Source organism: Brachyistius frenatus, unplaced genomic scaffold (genome assembly GCF_029030835.1).
Source record: "Brachyistius frenatus isolate BFR_SWC_R1_liver_20210118 unplaced genomic scaffold, ASM2903083v1 Contig_111, whole genome shotgun sequence".
NCBI lineage: Eukaryota > Metazoa > Chordata > Actinopteri > Embiotocidae > Brachyistius > Brachyistius frenatus.
The window spans coordinates 223,879-246,233 of record NW_027210710.1 but is presented as its reverse complement, the minus strand read 5'-3'; the positions used below and the strand labels follow the sequence as shown (position 1 = coordinate 246,233).

The following is a 22,355-nucleotide window of genomic DNA, read 5'->3' as shown; positions in this document are numbered from 1 at the left end:
TTTGCTCCCTTCTGTAGCTGTTTTGTGCGTCTTGGTGGTTGTTTTGCATCTCTTTGTAGTTTTGCATCCACGGTGGCCATGTCGAGTCTCCTCGTGGTCCTTTTGACTCCATCTCTGCTGATCTTTGGTCTGTGGTTGTTCTGTGTCTGTCGGTCTCCGGTTGTCTGTAAACTAGTTCACCGTTTCAGTTCAGTGACTTTGACTCGTGGAAAAACTCTTGAAGGTGAAAAGAAAGTTAAAAAAAAGAAAGTGAGATTGACAGAAAGCCGCGGCAGGTTCTCGGTATTCAAACACTGTGGGGAACAAAAGAAACTCGTAATGCTTCACATCCTCATGAATACATCCTCTCTCGTCCCTTAAACTGGGAACAATGGCCCGATCTAAAATTAGCCTGAATCCGTATTGAGGCCACATCTGAAGGCCTCTCTCTATGTGGTTTCTCTTCCTCTGACCTTCCAGCTCCACAAGGTGAGCGGTGATAATCCACCGTGACACCAGATTATTCTACATTACACGGTCTGCTGCTTTTCTTTTTTTTAATATATTTTAAATGCACGGCTTCTCACCGACTCGCCCTCGCTGACACGGAGACGGAGGTCGATATCTGTTGGAGGGAAAACTGCTGCTTTCACCTGCTGTTTATTTTCTTTCATGAGTTGCTTTTTTTTTTTTAATGCCGGTTCTGCACTTCTGAGGCCTCGAGCTGAATCCCAGATAGGAGTCCGTTTCCTTTGTGTGTAAACCACTTATCCATCAGCCAAACGTCTCGTTCCGGTGTTTGTGTAATCCTGCAGATCGTATTATGATCTCCGTGAACACCAGCAGCTCTGATTTCACTCCAGCACTTTGGTCCTCGGTGAAATATCTCAACTGATTACAATTTAAGTAACAACATGACGCCGACATTTAGTTTTTGTTGGTTTTTGACAAAGATGTCTGAAAATGTCCTGTGGACGTTCAAGATACTTCATTTTGATTTTGATGGAGAAAATAACCACTTTTTTTTTTTTTTTTTTTTTGCAAAACTAAAAACTGTAATTTGCTTCTCAGGTGTGCACTAGATGTGTGTTGTCATGGTAACGGGCACAGAGGCTATAATCTTTGCAAACCAAGATGAGGCAGGTTTTATCGAGTCAAGTATTCACATGCAGTTTAAATGTCCAATTTGTAGATTTTACAAGATGTAAAATTAAAAAAAAAAATCATCTTAGCATGATGTTTGAATATTTGTCAAGAAGAAAAGCAACTTAATATTTTATTAACAACGTGAGAGTTTCTGCAGATTCAGCAAGTTCAATTTAAGATTTTCAAAGACCTTTTTAATAACACGCTGAATACAATTTAATAAAAGATGAAAGGGGCTAAAAGACTCGACGAAAAGATCTGCAAGAATTTCATTACCTTTATTTCTGTCAGCGTTTCCAATTAAGTGGAAGAATCTGCTGACTAATCAGTCGTCCAAGCGGTTCCAGCTTCAGAAAACTTTTTAGATTTATTTTTCTTGTTTCATTTTGTGATGTTTACTCGGTAAGAAGAGCTCAGGAAAACACAATTAGATTTAATAAAATCCTAACAAAGTATAAAGTTATGCCAAATAATAAAACCAAATAAAATGCAATAATCAATAGTCAAATAAAGCAATAATATTATCTTAAAAGTTAAATAAAATATTAAAATACAATAAAAACAACCAGCTGTATGAATACACATGAAACATTTACATGAAATGTAAGTAGATTACTAAAAATAGACAATTAATATATGTATATTTATATAGAATAAATACATAAAATAAATATAATTCAATTAAAGGCCAGGGTAAAAGCAGGTTTCGAGTTTTCTATTAAAAATATAAACACTTTTTACGGCATGCAAAGCGAAACTAACTACCGGTGCTGTACCGGAGAGTTTCTCCACCAGCAGCTCAACAGACACCAGCGGAGGACACGGAGCTGCTTCTGCGCATGCTCAGTTTCACCCGAGTCTCCCTCTCTCTCTCCATCATCCTCACTCTTCATCCAGCAGCATCCATCTCTCCCTGGATGTCCACCGCCGTACTGACTCCCGCCTGCCGCGGCATCAGCACCAGGTAAGACCCGCCGTCCCCCTCCCCCCCACCCCCTCTCTGTCCTCCCTCCTCATCGACACCCCCCCCCCACACACACACACACACACACACACACACAAAATGATCGATGCTGTCGGCGACGCATCTTCTTTTTTACTGGGTGGATGCTGCCCGCCCGGGTACAGCTGCCGTGTCCATCCCCGGTGTTTCCCCCTCCGGAGAGATCCGGTGCTCTTGTGGCTGCTGCTTTGCATCATTTCTCTCGCCGACGTTTCTCCGGTTCTCCGGTTCTCCGGTTCTCCGGTTCTCCGGTTCTCCCTCCTCCTCCGACAGCCCCGCGTTATCTGCCGCGTGTAGTCCGGGTAATGAATAACGTGTCAGTCGGTGTTGGTGCTTATCAGCCCCGGCTCGTCCTGATATCATCTACACACACACACACACACACACACACACACACACACACACACACACACACACACACACACACACACACACACACACACACACACACACACACACACACACACACACACACACACACACCAGGACGGCGAGGTGTGAACCAGCTGGTTTATTCTCTGTCAAATAATGGGATTTTAAAAAATGAATAAGGGCTTTTCTCTTTTTTTGAAAGGGACTTATTGCGCCTACCTTTTCCACATCCTGTTGTAAGGTGCTTTGTGAGGACCGGTTTCAGTTTTAGACCTTGAAACGAGGACATTTGAAGGGTTTAGACTCGGTTTTAGGGTTCAGGTTTAAATCAGGAGAATGTGGGTCCTGATAAAGAGAGAAATAGACGTTCAAACATTTGTGTGTCTGCAAGTTTTTCTGTATTTGTGTGAATTTTAGTTTAAAAGCATCATAATAAAGTTTACAGATCTGTTCGGGGGATTTAAGATCTGGTTCTGGAAGAACAAACATCTCCTTCTTTGTCTCTGGTATCTGCAGGATTTCAGATGTTTAAACTCTCCGTCGGGCTCAACAGGAAGTGAGAAGTGCTAACGGTGATGAGAGGAGGAAAAAGATGGACATAAATATCCACCAAGGTGAGGCACCTGTGACTCCGTGTGTTCCTGTGATGGATTCACGTCTGCTGAAGACAAAACTGCGGATTTGTTTTGACAATATAAGACCTTTCTAATACTGGTGTGGTCTTGTGATGCCCACAGATGTAATTATTAGTGGAAAAAGGCCATATTTTAATGAATAATTCGTGATTTTAAGTTGTTACTCTGAGGGTGCAGTTACTCCATTGCGACACAAGGGGGAGTGGTGACGCTCCTCAGGCGGAGAACAAGCCGCCGAGTGGACACGTCAAACGTCTCTTTTCTGGCTTCCTGTACAAAACAGGTCGGTTATGACTGCGACAGCATCACGATGCCTTTTCTAAGTACTTTATAAGTCTTCTCTGTGTTGTTTTGACAACGTTTGCTGTCGAAAATAGTTTGAAACGTATCTGTCCATCACAAAGGAGTCTTTCTAGCTCGCGGCTAACCGTGTAGCAAAATGGCGGCCTTATTATTGACATTTTATTTCACTGTCGCTGAAGCGCTTTGAAACCTTTAACCTCTCTGAAGTTGTTAAGTAAAAGAGTAAAATGTGTTTTTTCTAAGGTGAGTTAAATGTTAGTAGTTGTTCGTATGTGAATTTGTACGTTTGTGAATTATATTTTTAAATGCAGGATAATACATGAACCCCTTAAGTTGTAATGTTTCTTGTGTGATTTAGTTTTAATCTCCAAAATCAAATAGCACATGGGACTTTCCTTCTTCCTTATTTCCCGTTTCTTTCCTTTTTTACCAGCGCCAGGCTGTAATGTGTTACTCCCGTCAGAAGGGGGCGGTAATGCGCCCAACCGCTGCCTGCCAGCCGCCATTAAATAACACGAGGAGAATATTCAAAGAAAAATCTAACAGTTCAGAGAATTTTTGAATAGTAGTTTTGCTAGAAATACCCATCCCTAATATATATCATATCTTTTTTGGGCATTGTAATTTATAAATTAACGTGTTTTGACAAGATTTACATATTATACAAAATCCTGATTTGAAAAGAATTCATATGACTGTTAAATAAATTGTATTTTTTTTTTTTTAAATGCCACAACTGTAAATCTTTAATAAAATGACAATAATAAAAAATCTTGTTCATACAGCGGCACAAAATATAACAGAAAGGTCAAAGTACGTGAATATGAATGATATTAAAGTTTCTGGTGCCTTCGGTTGTTTGTATTTGGTGTATTTAGTGAGGATAAAGCAGAGCGGCGGTCGGGTGAAGACATGAGCACATTTCCATGGAGTCCTCTTTCGACGCCGTAGAGCTCCGGGAGCTGCGGGGCGGAGGAGGCCGGAGGGGCCCGACGCCGGCGCCCTGGACGGCGGCCACGGCGAGCTGCGCCGCCCGGGGCTTCGAGAACGCCTCGTACCAGCAGGACGAGGAGCAGAACCACCAGAACCAGAACCAGAACCATCAGGAGGCAGCGGCCGTGTCGGCGAGCTGTCCGCCCTCAACGTCGGGCAACAGGAAGGTGAGTTCGGTTCGGTCGTTACCGCTTTTATTTTTGGTTGTTCCACGAGTCTGTTGTCTAAACTCACTTGTTTCTTCCTTCTCTCCTCCCCTCCAGCATCAGGATGTCTCTCCTCAGTCGTACGATGAGGAGGAAGGAGGTCCAGCAGGAGGAGGAGGAGGAGGAGGAGGAGGGCAGCAGGAAGGACAGGACTTCGCCGAGTTCAGCCCGGCAGACGACCACTCGGCGGACTACGGCTTCATCTTGGCGCTGGTGTTCCTGGTGAGCGGCATCGTCCTGGTGGTCATCGCCTACACCATCCCCCGCGAGGCCAAGGTGGACCCGGACGCCGTGTCGGCGCGGCAGATGGAGAAGCTGGAGATGTACTACGCCCAGCTGGGCTCCCACCTGGACAAGTGCATCATCGCGGGCCTGGGCCTGCTGACCCTGGGTGGGATGTTCCTGTCCGTGCTGCTCATGGTGTCCATCTGCCGGGGCGAGATGTACCGGCGGCGGGCGGCGTTCGTCCGACCCAAGAGGACTTACGGCTCCATCAACCTGAGGATGAAGCAGCTGGCCACCGGGGAGGTGGGAGGAGGAGGAGGAGGCGACGGCGGGGACGGAGGCGAGGAGTTTTTGGTGGAACGTGCAGAAACGCGGAATAACGTGCAGGCGGAGCCGAGCCGGGACTCCAAATCAGAACCGGGACCCAGAAGACATCCTCCTGCTGCTGCTGCTGGTTCTTCTTCTTCTGCTGCTGCTGGTGGAGTCAACTAGCTGCCGAGCGTTCACTCTGCAGCTGTGTTGCCTCCCCCCCCTCCCCCCCACCCCCCGAGCGTTTACGGGGATGCCAAATGGTGCTGGTGCCCCATTTAGAGCACAAGGCTGTCCGCTGGAGCGACCCAGCTTTAAACCCAACTTTTTGGGCCGAACATGAACCAAGTTTCAAGGATATTTAATGGAACCGATCACAAGGGATGTATGACTTCACTAAAGAGGGCTCGACCCGATAAAGAAGGAGAAGAAGAAGAAGAAGAAGAGAGAGTAAGCCGGTGGCGGAGTGGTGAAGAGCACATTTAGACACGAATGATCAAAGATTAGAGTCTCCATATTAAATCCTAGTATGTTAATCAGAGACCGACCTTCACAATAAAAAGCACATTATCGTAAAAATAAAATAAAATAAAATAAAATAAAATAAAATAAAATAAGCACCGCAGAAAGCAACACTTTATTGTGAAAAGGTCGGTGTTGATGTTTGACATTTACAACTAGCCATATTTTAATCACACGGTTAACCTTAACGCAGACGTTAGATGTTACAGGACAGGAAGTGAAGCGTCATCACTGGACCGTCGACGTGAAGCGTCGTGAGAAAGCGCGATGCTAAACTTTCGCACAAATAAACAAGAGGCAACATTTTTGAAAGCGCTGCGAGCGATAAAACCACAACACCCTCAAGACACCTGCAGGGAAAACAATGTTCAGTTTAAACCTGGATTAAGCAACATTTCCACTCTTTTGGATGCTTTAAGCTCCTTGTTTTGGTTCTCTAAAACACTGTTTTCATTTGGAGATGGTGAAACTCATAATATCAGATTTTTTTTTTAAATCACAATATTAAGATTTCTCTCTCGTAACGTCATTTCGAAATTGAAATGACAGATTTTTCTACTTTTTACTGTCTTTGAGCTCCTGTTTCTGTTTCTGTAGCTGCTCAACAGCCGGTTTCTAACCGTCAGTCTGCTGTTTGCTGGTCGTGTGCAGAAGCTTTTTTTAAATTTTTTTCTAGGTCTTTTTTCTCTTCAAACAGCGGCCTGCAGTTACGGAGCAACATTATGATTCACGTTGAGTCGTGTTTGTTTCCACCTGATGAGTTTTTTTGGTTCTTCATCCTTTTAGCTGTTTGTGATCTCTTCCAACTCCTGAGGGAAACATCTTCGCTCTCCAGAAAACAGCAGCAACACTGAGAAACGCTTGTTTGAGCAGTTTTAACAGATTTGTTGCTTCTCGGGTCTTTAAAAGTCTTTTTGCTTAATGCGGCTTTAACGTCGTCGTTAAGATGCAGCGAGAGGTGTAACGGCGCCAGGTGCGGAATCGAAATCAGTCACACCTACCCATAAGGCATTGCGGCAGGTGTCCAAGGAGCACCTCTGCACACTAACCCGATGCCGTGTTGGAAATCACTTTTGTCTCATCGCAGTGGAAACTAGATGAAGAGAAAACGAGGGACCGAATCGATGTTGCTGCAGGTGGCTGAAGACCAGAAATAAACCAAAATATAATGAAATACCCCGTATCTCCTGCTGCATCGGCCAAAACTGTTGCCTCGTGTTTACTAATCAGCATTTTCTGACGGCGTCAGAGAGTCGATGTGTGCGTCACGCTGAGCGTAAACATCCTCCGTCAGCAGCTGCTTCCACCCAACTCAAACTCACGTTTTGTATTTATGTGACGTGTAAAAAAATCCTTTTAAAACTCCGGTCACTCAGACGCTCTGCTTTCATTTCATTCAAAGTATAAATGAACCTTTATGACATTGAGCAGCGATTATAACCAGCGGTGGAAGAATCCTTCTCGTCCTTCACTCAAGTAAAAGTACAAATGTCACACCTGAAAAATACGCCAGTACAAATACATAGAAGTACTGCATTGGAAAGGTGTGAGGCTTCTATTAAATATTATATTATTGTTAAAGTGACTGCAACTAATGATTATTTTTTATTGTTTGGTTTGTAAAAGAAATTCTGACAAAGAGCCAAAAATGAAAAGTATTAAAATAATTTAAAGGAAGAGCAGTTTGATGGGCTGTAATCATTCAACTGTGGGGCATTTTTTTAATGGAAAAAAATAACTTAAGCTCTACTTGCATTTACTTCAGTTTATAACTACTAAACATAAAAAGTAAAGTAGCTGTCAGATGAATGACGTGCAGTAAAAAGTTTAAAAAATAAAAATAAAAAAAATAATCCCTTTTTATGGCAAAGTGGCCTGAAAATAACAGTAATATACAAATAGCTCACATTTACTGGAGTACATGTACTTAGTTACTCTCCACCGCTGATTATAATCACAAAACTTGTGAAAATTCAATCGTAAATAGAAGAAACGTTCAGGTGACTCGTGGCTGTTTTCTTCTGAGCTGGTTTTGAGCGGAATGAACCTTTAATGACACAGCGCCTACTTCTTTGTATTATATGTAAACTCATGTTATTTATTATATCATGTAAGGATACAATATGCCTTAATGAGTAAACACAGACACTGTAAATTGTGTATACACCAATATAAGTATGCTAATGTATTATGGTCTGTATAGTCAGCCAGTTAGCCAAGGGTAATGTAGCCACACACACACACACACACACACACACACACACACACACACACACACACACACACACACACACACACACACACACACACACACACAGCCCGGTACTTGTGGGGACATATTTCGTGTTCATTTCAAGTGTTTAAACTAATCTGAAAGCTGTTTATTGAAATATGTACCACAGTTTTATTTCACAGGACAAATATACTGTAAATAATTTACATGCAGACGTGTCGGATGTAGAAGAGACGCGGACGCTCACGCTCACAAACCAAATACGCAACGCAGGTATCCAAAAGTAGGAAACAGCTCATCACCGCCGCACCGGTTTCTTTTCTGTCTGCAGCTCATCGAGCTCAAGAAGAAGAAATTAAAACAGTCAGAACACTTTAACTGCAAGTAGTCAAACTCTTTTCCTAAAAAAAACACAAACTAAACAATTATAAAACAATAACATAATTAGCAAAACTGTCGACTGGTTAATTGATGAATGGCTGGTCGTTTTAGCTCTAATTTAATATGCTGAATAGAGTAAAAAAAAAAAAAAAAAGGCTCGTCTTTATGAGAGTTGAGACCTCAAAGATACTCAGTTTGATTATCAATTTGACAAAGAAAAGCATCAAATTCTCTCGAGAAAATCTGGAAGCAGGAAATTAGATTCAGATTAAGTTATTTAATCGTTGCCAATTTTCTGATTTGATTTGAACTGTCTATGATCAAAAAGGAAAAACAGGAAATTATGTAGTATTGGGCATTAACATTAAAAAAAAAAAACAAACGTGATAATTGTAGAGTCGAGGTTATTAAAACACTGCTGCAGCAGTTTAACGCCGCGATTTTAAACACTGTTATATCACAGGACGGTCGCAGGTTCGATCCCCGCTCCGGTCCGTCCCTCGTGAAGTGTCCCTGAGTAAGAAGAGACTCTCAGATCTCTGGCTGCGTTCACGGGAGGAAGTTTCATGTTTACGACAACTTAAGCTGACAGCTGTGGTCGTCTTGTGCTGCTGCTTCTCATTACTGCCGACTCCAGCTGGAAAAATCTATAAAAACACCAACAGAACCAACGTTAACTGTATTTCTTCAAAAGAACGTCACGAACTAAACAGCACATTTCATTAAAGGCTGCAACACAGGAGCGTCGTTTGAACAAGGTTTACGGCTAACTAACGATTATTTTCATCAACAATTTATTGTTATTTTTTTTCAATAAAATGATTGTAAATAGTGATAAATACCATAATAAGGCCAAGTGCCATAAACTGCAATACCACCGGGGGCCACTAGGGGTTGGATTAAAAAAAAAACTACATGAAATACAAAGTGTTTTGGTGTCATTCACTTAAGTCACTTCTTATTTTTCTGTTGGTCCATCTGAAAATAATCCCGTCATTAATTAGATATTAGGCCTCAAAAAGTGGTGTGTTTGGGGTCTGTTTGATTGACAGGCCTGTGGTGCAGTTTAAAAGATGCTTTTTGGTGCCTAAAACAACAAACAAATATCTTTTTATGTAATCAAAACACCAGAAAACCTTTTTAAAAATGTGGCCTTCAGGAAATGTTGTTAGTAGGATTGTGTTTCTGTTTGTTTTGGGTCTTTTTAATGTTGATTTTTTTTTTTGCGTGAAAAAACCATAAATTATCACCAGCCATTCAGGCACAAACAAAAGACACCAGCGTGGAGATGACGTTTTAAACCGATGCATTCAACCAGAGCTGAAGAGGGCAAAGGTCAAAGTGTCATCTCGGCGTGACCGTGCAGCTTTGGAGAAATAAATAAAAGGGAGTGAGGCGGGTGAAGCGGAGTGAGCGATGGAGGGAAGACGATGTGGGCGAGGCGGTGGGATGCAGCCGGATGACGTGAGGTGATTCTTGAAGAGGTGGATTTATTTATATATTTATTTTTTGGAGGAGCGACTCGGCGAGGACCTGAATACTTTTTAGAACGACGCATTCAGGTTTCCGCCGGCGGCCAGAACGAAAAGGGCCGGACACGACTCCGCTGAAGCGTGGAGAAAATCAGTCTGAGGGGGAGGAGGAGGAGATTCGGTCTGCGGCGGCCTGCAGGTCCTCATTAGTGGAGGGGGGTTGGGGGGTGGGGGAGGAGCGGGGGGGGGGGGGGGACAACACAGCACCACAGAGGGAGTGATTGTGGCTGCTGGTTGGACACACAGAGCTGGAAGGGAAGAGGTCTGGAAGGGTTTTCAGTTCAGTTACGTGGATGGATGCAGTCAGGTGAGGAGGCGAAGAAACAACTCTGCAGTCTTGAAGAGGAACGACGCCGAGCTTAAACCTCAAAACGTTTAAACGTACCTGATCAGGTCTCTTCCCCCCCAGTCATGGGTATTTACTAGAAAATAGAAGACGTGAGCTGTTTCGTTCCCTCGGTGACGTGTTTCAATGTCAAGACACGGACACGAACACCTTGACCAAAGACGCCAGGGAAAATCAATCTTTATGACCGTCCGCAGCGAGATGACTCCGTTACCATAGAGATAGTCTATTTATATCGAGGACCGTCGGTCGGGCGGTTCTCGGGTGTCACGGAAAGTCCTTGTGAGGACGGAGGAGACAAATGTCTCAAAGTCTTACAAAAAAAAAAAAGCCCTCCTCTGATCGTCCTCCTCCAGGTCGGACCTTAGTGGGAATAAATGACACACTTTTAGTATAAATCATCCAGAGGTGGACGTTTTCCAGGAACCGCTCCAGGCTCAGACCAAAATTAAGCTGAGTAGGCATAAATTTAGAACGAATAAAAAGATGGATAAAATGTAATTTGGTTGATGTATCAGGTGACGTAATAGTTTACGTCTCAGATAGACGTCTGATGATCGAGATGTAAATAACTCAGCTTGAGCAACACGTTTGTGTCTGTAACAGGATATAAACGAAAGAAAAACGGCGTCATGCTGATGAGATTTGTCCTACTTCAATTTGAAACTTCAGTTCCCATAATGCTTTGGGGGGGGGATGTTCACAGAAAGTATGACATTGAGTTAAGATGTGGACAACAGCTTCAGTCCTGTTTTTTTAAAAGGTCACATTTAAAAAAAAAAAAAAAAAAATTGCATAACTGGCAGATTATCAGCAGCCGTACCGTGTGTTAGCGCCTCCTGTTGGTGACGTACCTGTGGAGTTTTTAAAAGTACATTATCCTGCGCTACAATTCTGGGAACATAAAAAAAAAAATTATTATTAAAAGCAACAAAAATATTTTTATCCTACTTTTAAGAAGAGACATTTCAATAATAATGCATCAAATTCTTTTTTTTGAACAAAATAAACTTCCAGCTGATTTCTGGCTTTAACGTACCTTTAGACAGAAACTAACAATTACTGTTTTCCTGATTAATTGATCAGTGATTTTGTCTGTGAACATAAAAAAATGCCGCCACATCAAAATGATTATTTAATTATTATAATAGTTGTTGATTAATTATCTTCAATCAGCGTTTCCGTCGTTGCAGCCAATCCTTACAGAGTGTTTTCAAAACACCTTCACGCACCAGGAAACACAGGTCGCATGTAAACACGTCGTTAAAAGACAATTTATCAGCACTTGAACAATCCGATAACCTTTTACAGTCGCACAAATAGAGAGGACAACAACAACAACCCTCCCTCCCCCCCGTCCTCAGTGTGGAGGTCAAAGGTCAGCAGCAGCAGCAGCAGCACGGTGTTTTCATGCAGCTGTTTGGGATTCAGTGCGTTACTCAAGGACACTCCAGCGGTGCGCGGGGGTGCCGACCCGAGTTCAGTCTCATTAATCACGACACTTCCCGCTGCCTCAGACAGAAAAAAATAAATAATCCAGTAAAGGTCGCCGTGGCAACGAGCTCCCACAACCTCAAAGAAAGCAGCTAGAAAAATAAAAGCGTTTACAGTGAACGTCCTCCCGTTTGGTCCTCCCTCCTCGCCGGACGCTTCCCTTTATGTACAGTGAATAATAATATGCACAACACGCAGCTGTAGCATTTCACTCCGAGACTCAATGAATGTACGAAAAACTGACGTCGCAGCAGCGTCACGCAATATCACGATATCTGTCGTTCACACGTTTAAGAAAACAAACAAAAACAAAACGGTTCGGTGTAAACAGTCACATGATGAGTCGCCTTGGAAACGCCGTTGTACAAACCTGTCCTTCTTCTTTTGTTCTGTCTTGAATGTGCAGAGTTAATCGATGTATATTAAGCGAGATAAAGCGATATTTCACACAGGTGGAAGTTTTTTTTTTTTTCGGACACTCACCCAAGGATCAGCTCCCAATGCTTGTTTTTAAAGGACAACAACCTGAAACCTTCACTGACCTCTCAGTTCCCCACATTCAGCCTGATCATTTTATGAAGCTTTTATTTTGGTAACGGTTGCTGGGAAGTCTGCAGTAATCACCTCAAAATCCATCATGACTGATTTCAGTCACTCTAGACTCTCTAGATTCTGTATTATGGACATATGAAGTCATATAAATTGACTTATTGCCCCTTTAATTTGTTAACAATCTCACAAATTTACCGAGCAAGCCTACAGTCCCTTTAAAAGAAGTGAACTGTGAGACGTTTAACATTTTCAGCCTTCAAAATAGAAGCAGAAAATGCCAGAAGTGACAGACGCCCCGGGGGCGGTCTGGTCTTCGCAGCTGACTGTTCATGAACTTAAATGTAAAAGTGTAAAAAAAAAAGAAAGAAACTATTCAGTCCAAGTGAGATATCGCTTTAAGAAACCAGAATGATATTAAAGTCTATGAAATGTAGAAAAAAAAAAGAATGAAAAAATATTACGTGGCCTGAGAAGAGAGTCATGTGTCTGTTCGTGAATCAAAGATGTAAATCTTTTGCAATCAATATATGACAATGAAAGTATTGTTGAGCACAAACTATGGTAGTATGGACATTAAAGGGATTAATCACTTTAATTTTTAAGATGGATTTGCCCCTTTAGACTGTAAACTGGTGGGAATTATTAAAAGATTGCAGTTATTATAAGGAAACTATATAAAACGTTATAAATATCTGTTGATATTTGATCTAATGTACAATATTTATTGAAATATTACTCGAGAAAAGTGACCTACCCCTTTAATGTAAGTTAAAAAACCAGGGTCTTACAGAGCAGACGGGTTGTTCATTATTTATTTTAAGGGAAACAGAAGGAGTTTGTTTTCCCTTTGTGAACATTTTTCTCTTCACATTAAGAACTAAAATGCAGAAATCTGGAACATGAAATCATCTTAAAGCCATCGACTCCTTTAAAAAGAACCAGAGCTTTGTTTTGGTGGAAATTTTGGTAAATCTGTGACTCTTGAACAAACCTTACATTTTTTACAAGAATCCAGATGTTTGCATCGATCATTACAACATCAGTTCCAGAAAGAGAAACTTCTGTGTTGATTTTTTTTTTCTACTAATCTGTGGCTAATTTATTAAAATGTTTTTTGTTTTTTTTCCCCGGCTTGATACGAGAACAAATTGAAAGAGTTTTAGACACCCGGTTTGCTCAGCGTTGTATTTTATGAAGAGCACAGTGACTTGTGTGTACCTTGTACAACTGAATTAAGTTGTTAAATTGATACCATATCATTCATGATCAGTGTTTATTAGCAACAGTTATTCATTACCATTTTTATAAATCTTTAAAATCCTGAAAAAATGGAATAATTAACGCTGTGAAAAATTCTTCCTGGAAAAAAAACATCCGGTATAGAAAACGAGTGGAGATGAATGTAGAGTTTTTAAATGTCCTGTAACGGATCTGAAGAAATATACTCGAATATGTCATTTTCCTTAAAAAGATGCTGCTTTGTGTGCTTCGGGAGGCCCGTGAACCTGCATGTTATTAAGTGTGTGACGCCGTAAAAGGTCCGACTGCCTTGTTTCCTGTACATACCGAGGAGCTGTATCCTGTATGTAACGAACGATGACGATTTTTAAGTATGATTTTGTTAACGTGAACAATAAAGTTTCTGTTTTTGCTGTCGTTTTTTTTAATCCAGGGTGCTGATTTTTTTAATTTGTTATTTCTCATTTCAACTTCAGATGTGGTCAGAAAACTGGTCAGTGTTAAAACCATAGTGGAAATATTAACCTTCTTTTTTATGCACAAATCCAGCCTCACAAAGCTGATTTATAGTCTAAGACTTTAAATAACTTGTTCTAACTTCCTGTCTCTGGCTCCCACTGGGTTGTCATATCTTTCATCAACTACCTGTGGTGTCTGTCTGCTGCTGTATTTGACCTGTTTGTCAGCCACCTGCAGGGGAAATAACAGCTTGGAGAGCTGATAGTCATGACATATATCATTTAAAAAGTTAACAGACAGAATTAAACGGTTTAGAAGACATTTTCTTTTGACAAACTATATGAGATCGTTGGCTGTAAGTGATTGTTTAAATGTTTTTTAAGTTAACGTTATATGAAATTTAACTTATCGATAGATAAAACTTTATTAATACCATAGTGGGGACATTTTGTCGTCACAGCAACATAGAAACACAGTTAGGAGGAAAAAGGTGCACACAATAAAAACAAATAACAAATACAATAAAAACAAGATTAATAAAAAGCAATAACAATGAATAAATATACACACACAAACTATATAAACAAAATTAAATAAATACAACTTGGGATGAAAAAACTACTATTACTAGTAAAGCCAAAATTGTATGTATTTTCTGAACAGTCGTGGTTTAAATATGACGTAATTTGATTGATTATAAGGCGCAAATTCAAATCTCGCGCCGCTCGTTCCTCACATGAACTCCAGCAGAGTCTCGCGAGAAGCTGCTTGTACTCCGTCCAACGTCAAATAAAGTGACGTCTGAAGCTGCAGCAGATGGTCAAAGAGACTTCCGGAACATCCTGAAGAAACTCAAGACCCTCTTTTCAGGACAAGCGGCCCGGAGAGGTATTTTTGTGTGTGTTTACATGTAGCTTGTGCCTTTTAATCGATGCTAGGCGATTAGCGCCATTTTAGTCCAAGGTTGTAATGGTGCGTTCAAAAGCAACTGGGAATTTCCCCACTCGGAAAGTCGGAGGTCTTTTTTAAGAGCTCGACATGGCGACGTTTGTCGTGAAAAGTCATTTCATGGTTGACTTATTTCTCACTAATTAGAGCGGGGTGTCGTGCCGTTAAACGAGACTGATTACCGGACTGACTTACAGCCCTCCCACGCGGCCGTTACTTCACTGCCGTTAGTTTGCTGCCTGTTTTAAACCGCTAAAAACGACACGTAGAAATAACAATGACCTCATCGTTTGTCTCTTTGTTGTTGTCATGGCAACGCTCTCAACGGGTGAATTCGGAAGTTACCGAGTCGGAACTTTCCCACTTCCCTGTTGCCTGAACGCACCATTTAACTCGACCAGCTGTGCAGCTAAATGTGTAATAAAGCCAGAAAAAACAACAACAACAACACAGACCTGAATGTAAAGTCTTTATTAGAGCATTTTGGCTTTGACATATTTAATCCGCCGTGTTTTTCAAATCAACGACAATCCAAAAACAAGTGTGAATAACTTTATCTCGAGCTTTTCAATAAATCCACAACAGAAATACAAAAGACTTTTTTTAATGAATAAATCACAACTAGAAGATGGTTAGTGGGAGGATGATGGACTGAACAGATGGCTACTCTTCTATCATTTAGGGAGCGGAGGATGGATGACGTCATCACGACCAGCTGATCCGCCCTGCAGGACCCCCCCCCCCTCCCCGATTCAAGGTAACGAAGCTCACACATGTTCAGGTGACAAAAATATGAGTTTATGACGAGTAAGCACTTTTCTTTTAAAGTCAGTTTGACGTCAAACCAGTCTTTTATTTTAAACCCGATGTAGATTCAACACTTATTTTACATCGTTAACTTCTGTTTTATGTTACGCGAGATGAGCACATCAGAAAACGAACCCTCCTTCTAAGACATTTGCAGGAACATTTTTAACTTTAAACATTTGATCCATGTTGACGTGAGTCGCAAAACAGGAAGTAGAAAAGCAGGAAACGCTGCTGGGGGGTAGGGGGTGGGGCTACTACATGAACATGTCGTCATAGCCAGGTGGGGGCATGTGGTCTGGATCCGGCCTAAAAAAAACCACAAAGAAGAAAAACAGACGCTCAGTCGTGTCATCACTGTAATTCCTCTCAACGAGTGCAGAACCAGGAGAACAGAACAGGTTGTTCAGTTTGACCTGATTCAGGACAGACAGATGGAGGCGTGTGTGTGTGTGTGTGTGTGTGTGTGTGTGTGTGTGTGTGTGTGTGTGTGTGTGTGTGTGTGTGTGTGTGTGTGTCTCACCCCGGTCGTCGACGTCCGACGGGTCCGAACGGGTCGAAGCGAGCTCCCGGGGGAACGGCTCCGGGAGGCAGGATGTCTGGGATGCCACTAGACGGGTTGAAGCCAGAGCGAGGATACCCCGACCTCAACGGGTCGACGATCATCCCTCCACCGCCACGAGACCTGCAGGGGGAGGGGGGGCATTATTAGTGTGAAAACTCATTTAAAAAGCTCAAACCAGTGAAATATCAGGGAAAGAAAAGTTAGATTAACTTCAGAATAGTTGAAAAATTGCAATATCATTTAGATTTTGACATAAAAACACGAACAAATTGGATGTTTACTGATTTTGCTAAATTAAACTATTGCAGAAGATGATTTAAGTGAAAGTGCTCGAGTCAAACCCTAAAAATAGGTGAAAGGAAATGTGGAAAACTTGATGGAAATGTGACGTCTGTCAACTTTTCCACGTCAGCGAAGCGTGACGACGTTTCTGAAATACTCGTGAGACTTTTCCACTCAGGAATAAAATAGAATTTTAACAACCTTAAGTGGTGAATTAAAGGGTTAAATGTCCCTTCAGTGATTTTAAAAGAACACCTCAACACTACGTCTGTGTCAGCAAAATAAAAAAGCCGAATCTAATGTAAAATTCATGTTCAGACTAAACGTAAGTGAGTTTGCTGCTCAGCTGCTTCTGGTCGGGACTCCTCCGGCCGGCCGGCGGCCCGGCGCTCTGATGTTTGAGGTCAGAGCTTCACATTCAGCTGCCAGAGGGAGTCTGGACCGGCGCCAGTAATCCACCGCTGCCTGCCTGTTACCGTGCCGACCGACCGTTCATCCCCCAAAAATCCCAGATTAGGAGGAAACCACGGCGACGCTCAGAGATACATCTAGAAAAACATTTTTTTTAAGGTAAAAGCGAGCGGAGGGATTTAAAACGAGACGGACTCACCCGAAGGGATCGAGGTCTGCTCCTCCAGCTGCAAACGGGGGAACCAGGGGGTCGGGCCTGAAACACACACACACACACACACACACACACACACACACACACACACACACACACATATATTTGGAAACTTAATATCTGTGTTATTTAACTAAACCATATGCAAAATCAAACTGAGCAAGACTTTTTAATATCATTTTCAGCTAAAGAATGATGGAAAACAAACAAAAAGGTCCACAAATATTTATTAAATGTGAATTTCTCCGGCATTAATAAATTAATGTGACCTAGAACCATATATGGGACACAGACTGGATATAAAAGAGTTCGTAGCTTCAGGTTTGTAAAATGGTTCTGATCCAGAAGTGTCTTCAGCTGCAATACCAGCGAGTGCCACCAGAGGTCGGCTCCAAAAAGCCTCCGGCTCCATAGACTCCCATTCAACTTCTCTCATCAAATCCAAAGTGAATAAAATGTGTCCATCAGTTATCTCGGTGTTGTTAGCTAAAGTCACTCCTTCTTCTTAGTTTTCTGGAGGTCCATCTGAAAATAATCCCTCATTCATTAGAAAAGAAGATTCAAGAAGACCTGTTTTTGGGGGCGTGTCTGTTTGATTGACAGGTCTGTGGTGCAGTCAGGTTACAGCTATCGGTGGGCGGGACATAGTATCGTCAGGTTTCCGATCAGATCAGTCAGATCCACCGATACAAGACGTTTTACAAATATCACTGCTGCAGGTTTTTGGAGACGGATTTGAATTCTCGCATTTTATTGGCTAATTGAGGAAATAATTAGCAGATTCGATAAATAAACATTTGTGTTTTCTCTAATTCGCTCTGTTTATTATCCTCCACACACAGAAAACGTCTGTTACAAATCTAATCTCAATTAATCATCTCATGAATGGATGTAATTATTCTCAGTGAGTCACACAAACAGGCTTCAATCATCGACAGCGTTTTATTTTCCCGCTCCGTCGTCTTTCCTCACGTCTGAACAAACTCCAGACGATCCAGCCAACCTTCAGCTGGTCTGGATCCTTCCTCCACCTCCTCTTCCTCCTCCTCCTCCTCCTCACACTCTCTCTGTTTTTCTCTGCATCTCTTTCACTCCCTCAAATCTAGTTTTCTTTGGGTTTTTTCCTCCCGCTGATCTCCCCCCCCCCCCCTCCCCACACACAACCCCGTCCTCTCAGACTTTGGTTGACTTTCTCTCCATCTGTCACTGTTTTCTCGTCTCTCTGGAGACGAGGAGGCGACAGCGGCGAGGTCGATAAAGTGCTGACATCATCTCGCATCTCATCTGATCGGGTCACGGCTGGGAGGACTGGAGGGAGGGAGAGGGGGAGGGGGGTGATTCTGGCCTGCAGCTCCCTCCCTCCCTCCCCCCCACACACACACACACACACACACACACACACACACACACACACACACACAGTGGTGTGTGGTCACTCCTTGTCTTTACTCTGACTAGTACCAGATAGTCGGTGAGCTAGCTTTAGCTTTAGCTGATTCCCCCACTTTATATTAATTTTTCTATTTAAAAAAATATACAAAAGTTATTTAATCAGTTAGTGATCAAATTTGTTATATTACCTATTTTAATCCTAAAACCACGTCTTAATCCTCACATGTCCTCCTGGGTTCGATGTGTATTCAGATTTAGGTCCTCACAAGGACATAAAAATGTACACAGACACACACACGCACACACACACACACACACACACACACACACACACACACACACACACACACACACACACACACACTTTCCATCATATCTAAGGACTTGCATTCATTTCCTGGATACTTACCACAACCTTAAACCCACTGAAGTTTTCATGATTACATTTCTGGGAGCCGATTTTCGATCACAGATTTATGTTCCCACAGGATGAGTAACACAAACAAACAAACACACACACACACACACACACACACACACACACACACACACACACACACACACACACACACACACACACACACACACACACACACACACACACAATCTCCCAGGCTGCCCTCATTTACCAACAGCTGCTCTGTCTAGACTCTCAGCCACACACTCAGCACATCCACAGGGGTGTGTGTGTGTGTGTGTGTGTGTGTGTGTGTGTGTGTGTGTGTGTGTGTGTGTGTGTGTGTGTGTGTGTGTGTGTGTGTGTGTGTGTGTGTGTGTGTGAGTGAGAGACACAAAAACAAAAATAGTCAAACCTACACTTTTATCCAAACTATTCAGACTGTAGGCGGTTATTCTTTTTTATGTTGTTGTGCTTTTGGCACATTACATTTTTAAATATAACAAAGAAGCTTTTAAATGTTGTGTGTTAATATTAAAAATAACTCGAGTTGCTAAAAAGTAATCAGATGCTCCTAAATGTTTCTTAAGACTTTTAGATACTGTTTTAAATAAACGAAGGCGTATTTGAGGCCCGACGATCTCAAAGAGTTTCTAAAAAAAACTAACAACAATAAAACCTACCGTGGACCTGACGTTACCTCATCCTGAGCTGCCGTCTCCTTCTTTCTATTAAAGGGAGCCACAAACACGCCCTGGTGCACACACCTATCCTACGCTGCCGCTTCCTGAAGGACGAGGAAGCAGTTTGAACAGAGAAGCCGGTGTGTGTGTGTGTGTGTGTGTGTGTGTGTGTGTGTGTGTGTGTGTGTGTGTGTGTGTGTGTGTGTGTGTGTGTGTGTGTGTGTGTTGGGATGACGACGAGGCTTTAAGTGCTGCTCGGTGGACTGTGAATGAAAAATGCAGCAGTGGAGTCGGATGAAATAAAGCTGTTCTGGTTTGATTGACATGCAGGTCTGAATGAGTGAATGAGCTGCAGCTGTTGTTGTTGTTGTTGTTGTTGTTGTTGTGTCTCCACCAACCAGTGAGGCTGCGTTCCCTGCCGAGGATGTCTGTTGGGGATGCGGAGGGGGTCGTCGTCCTCTCCTCTCCTCCTCTGCGCCTCCTCCTCCCCCTCGTCCTCCCTCCGGCTCTTCCTCTCTGCTTTCTGTCCCGTCGTCCTGTCCTGCGACGGCAGCAGCTGACTCGTCACCTTCTCCGACAAACCGCCCGCGTCCTTGAACGCGCTGCAACGACACGACGGGCTTTTTTATAACTCAACGCGAGCTCGTCAGTTCGTCCAAGTATGGGCTTCATCTGGACTTTTTCTATTTTTAAATTTTTTATTTTAATGTTTGTTTTGTTTGTTTTGAAGAAAACAGAAAATTGAAACACCGACCTGTCAAACGTGTGCAGCTGGTCGGTGTCCACGTGATCACTGATGTTCACCATCAAGTCTGACACCTGCTGCGTACGGCAGTTCTACACACACACACACACACACACACACACACACACACACACACACACACACACACACACACGTATAAGACACAAAAAGACACAACAAGGGCTCTGTGTTGTATTCAGAAAGTTTTTTTTCTTTCAATAGTTTAGAGGGGGAGAGTGTAACCATGGTGACACAGAAAATGACCCGGGTTACGCTCTCCCCCCTCTAAACTGCATGAGGGGCGTTTGAAGACGGCCTACCATCAGGTTGAAGATCAAGGTGGAGTCGACGGAGATGGCTTTGAGCATCATGGGGGTGTCGGTGGTGTTGGCTTTGTAACGTAGGCTGTACAACTCCTTGTTGCTGCTCCAGTCGGCCGGCAGCAGCTCGGACTTCTTGTCGCCGCTGCGAGGCTGCGACGAGGAAGAGGAGGAGGAGGAGGAGGAGGGGAAGACACAGACATGGGGGATAAAAACAGGAGAGTGAGACTTCCTGTTTATCTGTTTCCTGGTCTCTGATTGGTGGAGGAGCTAACGAAGGAAGTCAGGTGTGTTGAGTCGTTGCTCTGCAGGAGGAAACGCTTCACTGGTAAGAAGTCAAATGTTTGATGTTTAGAGAGTGACTCGTTTTTTATGAGGAGTTTGCCAGGAAAAATATAAATGTAGAAATGCATAATATTAGTTGTTTAGTTTTATTGTGGTATTTAAAATGTTTTTTCCCGTGTTTTGTTTGGTGAGTTGCTGATGTAGTAGTTGTGTGTATCCCGTCGGGCCGGACTAACTTCTTCTTCTTCTGTGTGTGTTGTTAATTGTTTTGTTTGTTGTTTTTGTGCACCGCTGATTGAGCTCCCCGCGGTGTTGCAGTGTGACTGGCCCCCACCGGGTTAGCAGGCTCAAGATGACGTGACAGTTTTCAGAGCTCGTCACATTTCTACTTTTTAAAATAACTGCTGGTTTATTCTGCATCAAACACAACAGCTCGTTTAAACACCGATAAACAGCAGCAGCAGCACGTTGGACAGATTTGTTGTTCTCCGTCAGTTACACAGGAGGCAGAACTCGTTTAGGAAGCTAACGCTAATCTGGCGCATGCAGAAGTCCATCAGAAAAAACGAGATTTCTGTCTTCTTCCTGCGCGAGAAGAGTCAACAAGATGTCACACAACAAACACGGAGCGGTCACTGTAATATTTCAGACCCTCTCTTCAATTCGGCGTCCAACTCATTCCAGCAGCGCGTATTTTGGTGAAAATCTGAGACATCTTCTGGTAATCCGTTGACCTTCATTATATGAATCCAGTCAGTCGTGACGCACAAATCGTGAATGCACAAATCCCCCGAAAAGATGACGAAATCAGAGAAATACCGACCAAGACCTGCACCAGTCTCGGTGCTGATGCACCGCCAGGTTCGGCTGAAGTGATCCGGTTGAGCTCACCTCGTCCCCGGAGCCGATGCACCGGTATCCACTCTTGATCATCTCCCAGTGAACGAAGCACACGACGGCGTCCTGCGGGCAGCTGATGTCACCTGCGACGCAGGTGTACAACACCTCTAAACCTGCCATGTTTCCTCAGTCCACCAACATCAACAACACTTTCGAGGGCAAGAAATGAAAACGAAAGTCCAAACAGAAGCTTCACGGCGTCGACTTCCTAGCAACAGCAAAACTTCCGGTCTGCGGATTTCAAAGTAAAAGCACCAGGACACGGTGTCGTATTTAAGTTTTAATTGTATCAACAGTCATACAAAATGTTCGAACATGTGCTCAAACCAGAGGAGTACGAAATAAATAATATGAAATCAAACGTGTACAATATGAATCGTACTTCCGTCTTCTTTGCTTTTTATTCTTCACATCTTTGATTTTAGTGACTGAGTTTGGGGCCAGTGGTTTCTGGTTTCCCTCTAAAACTCTCCTATC

General features: G+C 42.8%; 2 protein-coding genes across 2 annotated transcripts; one reads left to right on the top strand and one right to left on the bottom strand.

Annotated features, from left to right (window-relative positions):
- Nucleotides 1-2,019: 2,019 nt before the first annotated feature.
- On the top strand, nucleotides 2,020-7,546 carry tmem74b (transmembrane protein 74B). Its single transcript, XM_069712681.1, has 4 exons — nucleotides 2,020-2,089; nucleotides 3,017-3,114; nucleotides 4,317-4,598; nucleotides 4,695-7,546. Exons 3-4 carry the CDS (start codon nucleotides 4,365-4,367, stop codon nucleotides 5,352-5,354), a joined length of 894 nt encoding a protein of 297 aa, XP_069568782.1. The 5' UTR covers nucleotides 2,020-2,089; nucleotides 3,017-3,114; nucleotides 4,317-4,364; the 3' UTR covers nucleotides 5,355-7,546.
- A 7,787-nt stretch (nucleotides 7,547-15,333) lies between these two features.
- psmf1 (proteasome inhibitor subunit 1) lies at nucleotides 15,334-22,104 on the bottom strand. The gene is made up of 7 exons (XM_069712679.1): nucleotides 21,870-22,104; nucleotides 20,694-20,846; nucleotides 20,383-20,465; nucleotides 20,027-20,230; nucleotides 17,142-17,198; nucleotides 16,208-16,369; nucleotides 15,334-15,993 (listed from the first exon to the last, which is right to left on the bottom strand). The coding sequence occupies exons 1-7, from the start codon at nucleotides 21,996-21,998 to the stop codon at nucleotides 15,942-15,944; spliced, it is 840 nt and encodes a 279-aa protein (XP_069568780.1). The 5' UTR covers nucleotides 21,999-22,104; the 3' UTR covers nucleotides 15,334-15,941.
- Between the last annotated feature and the right edge of the window lie 251 nt (nucleotides 22,105-22,355).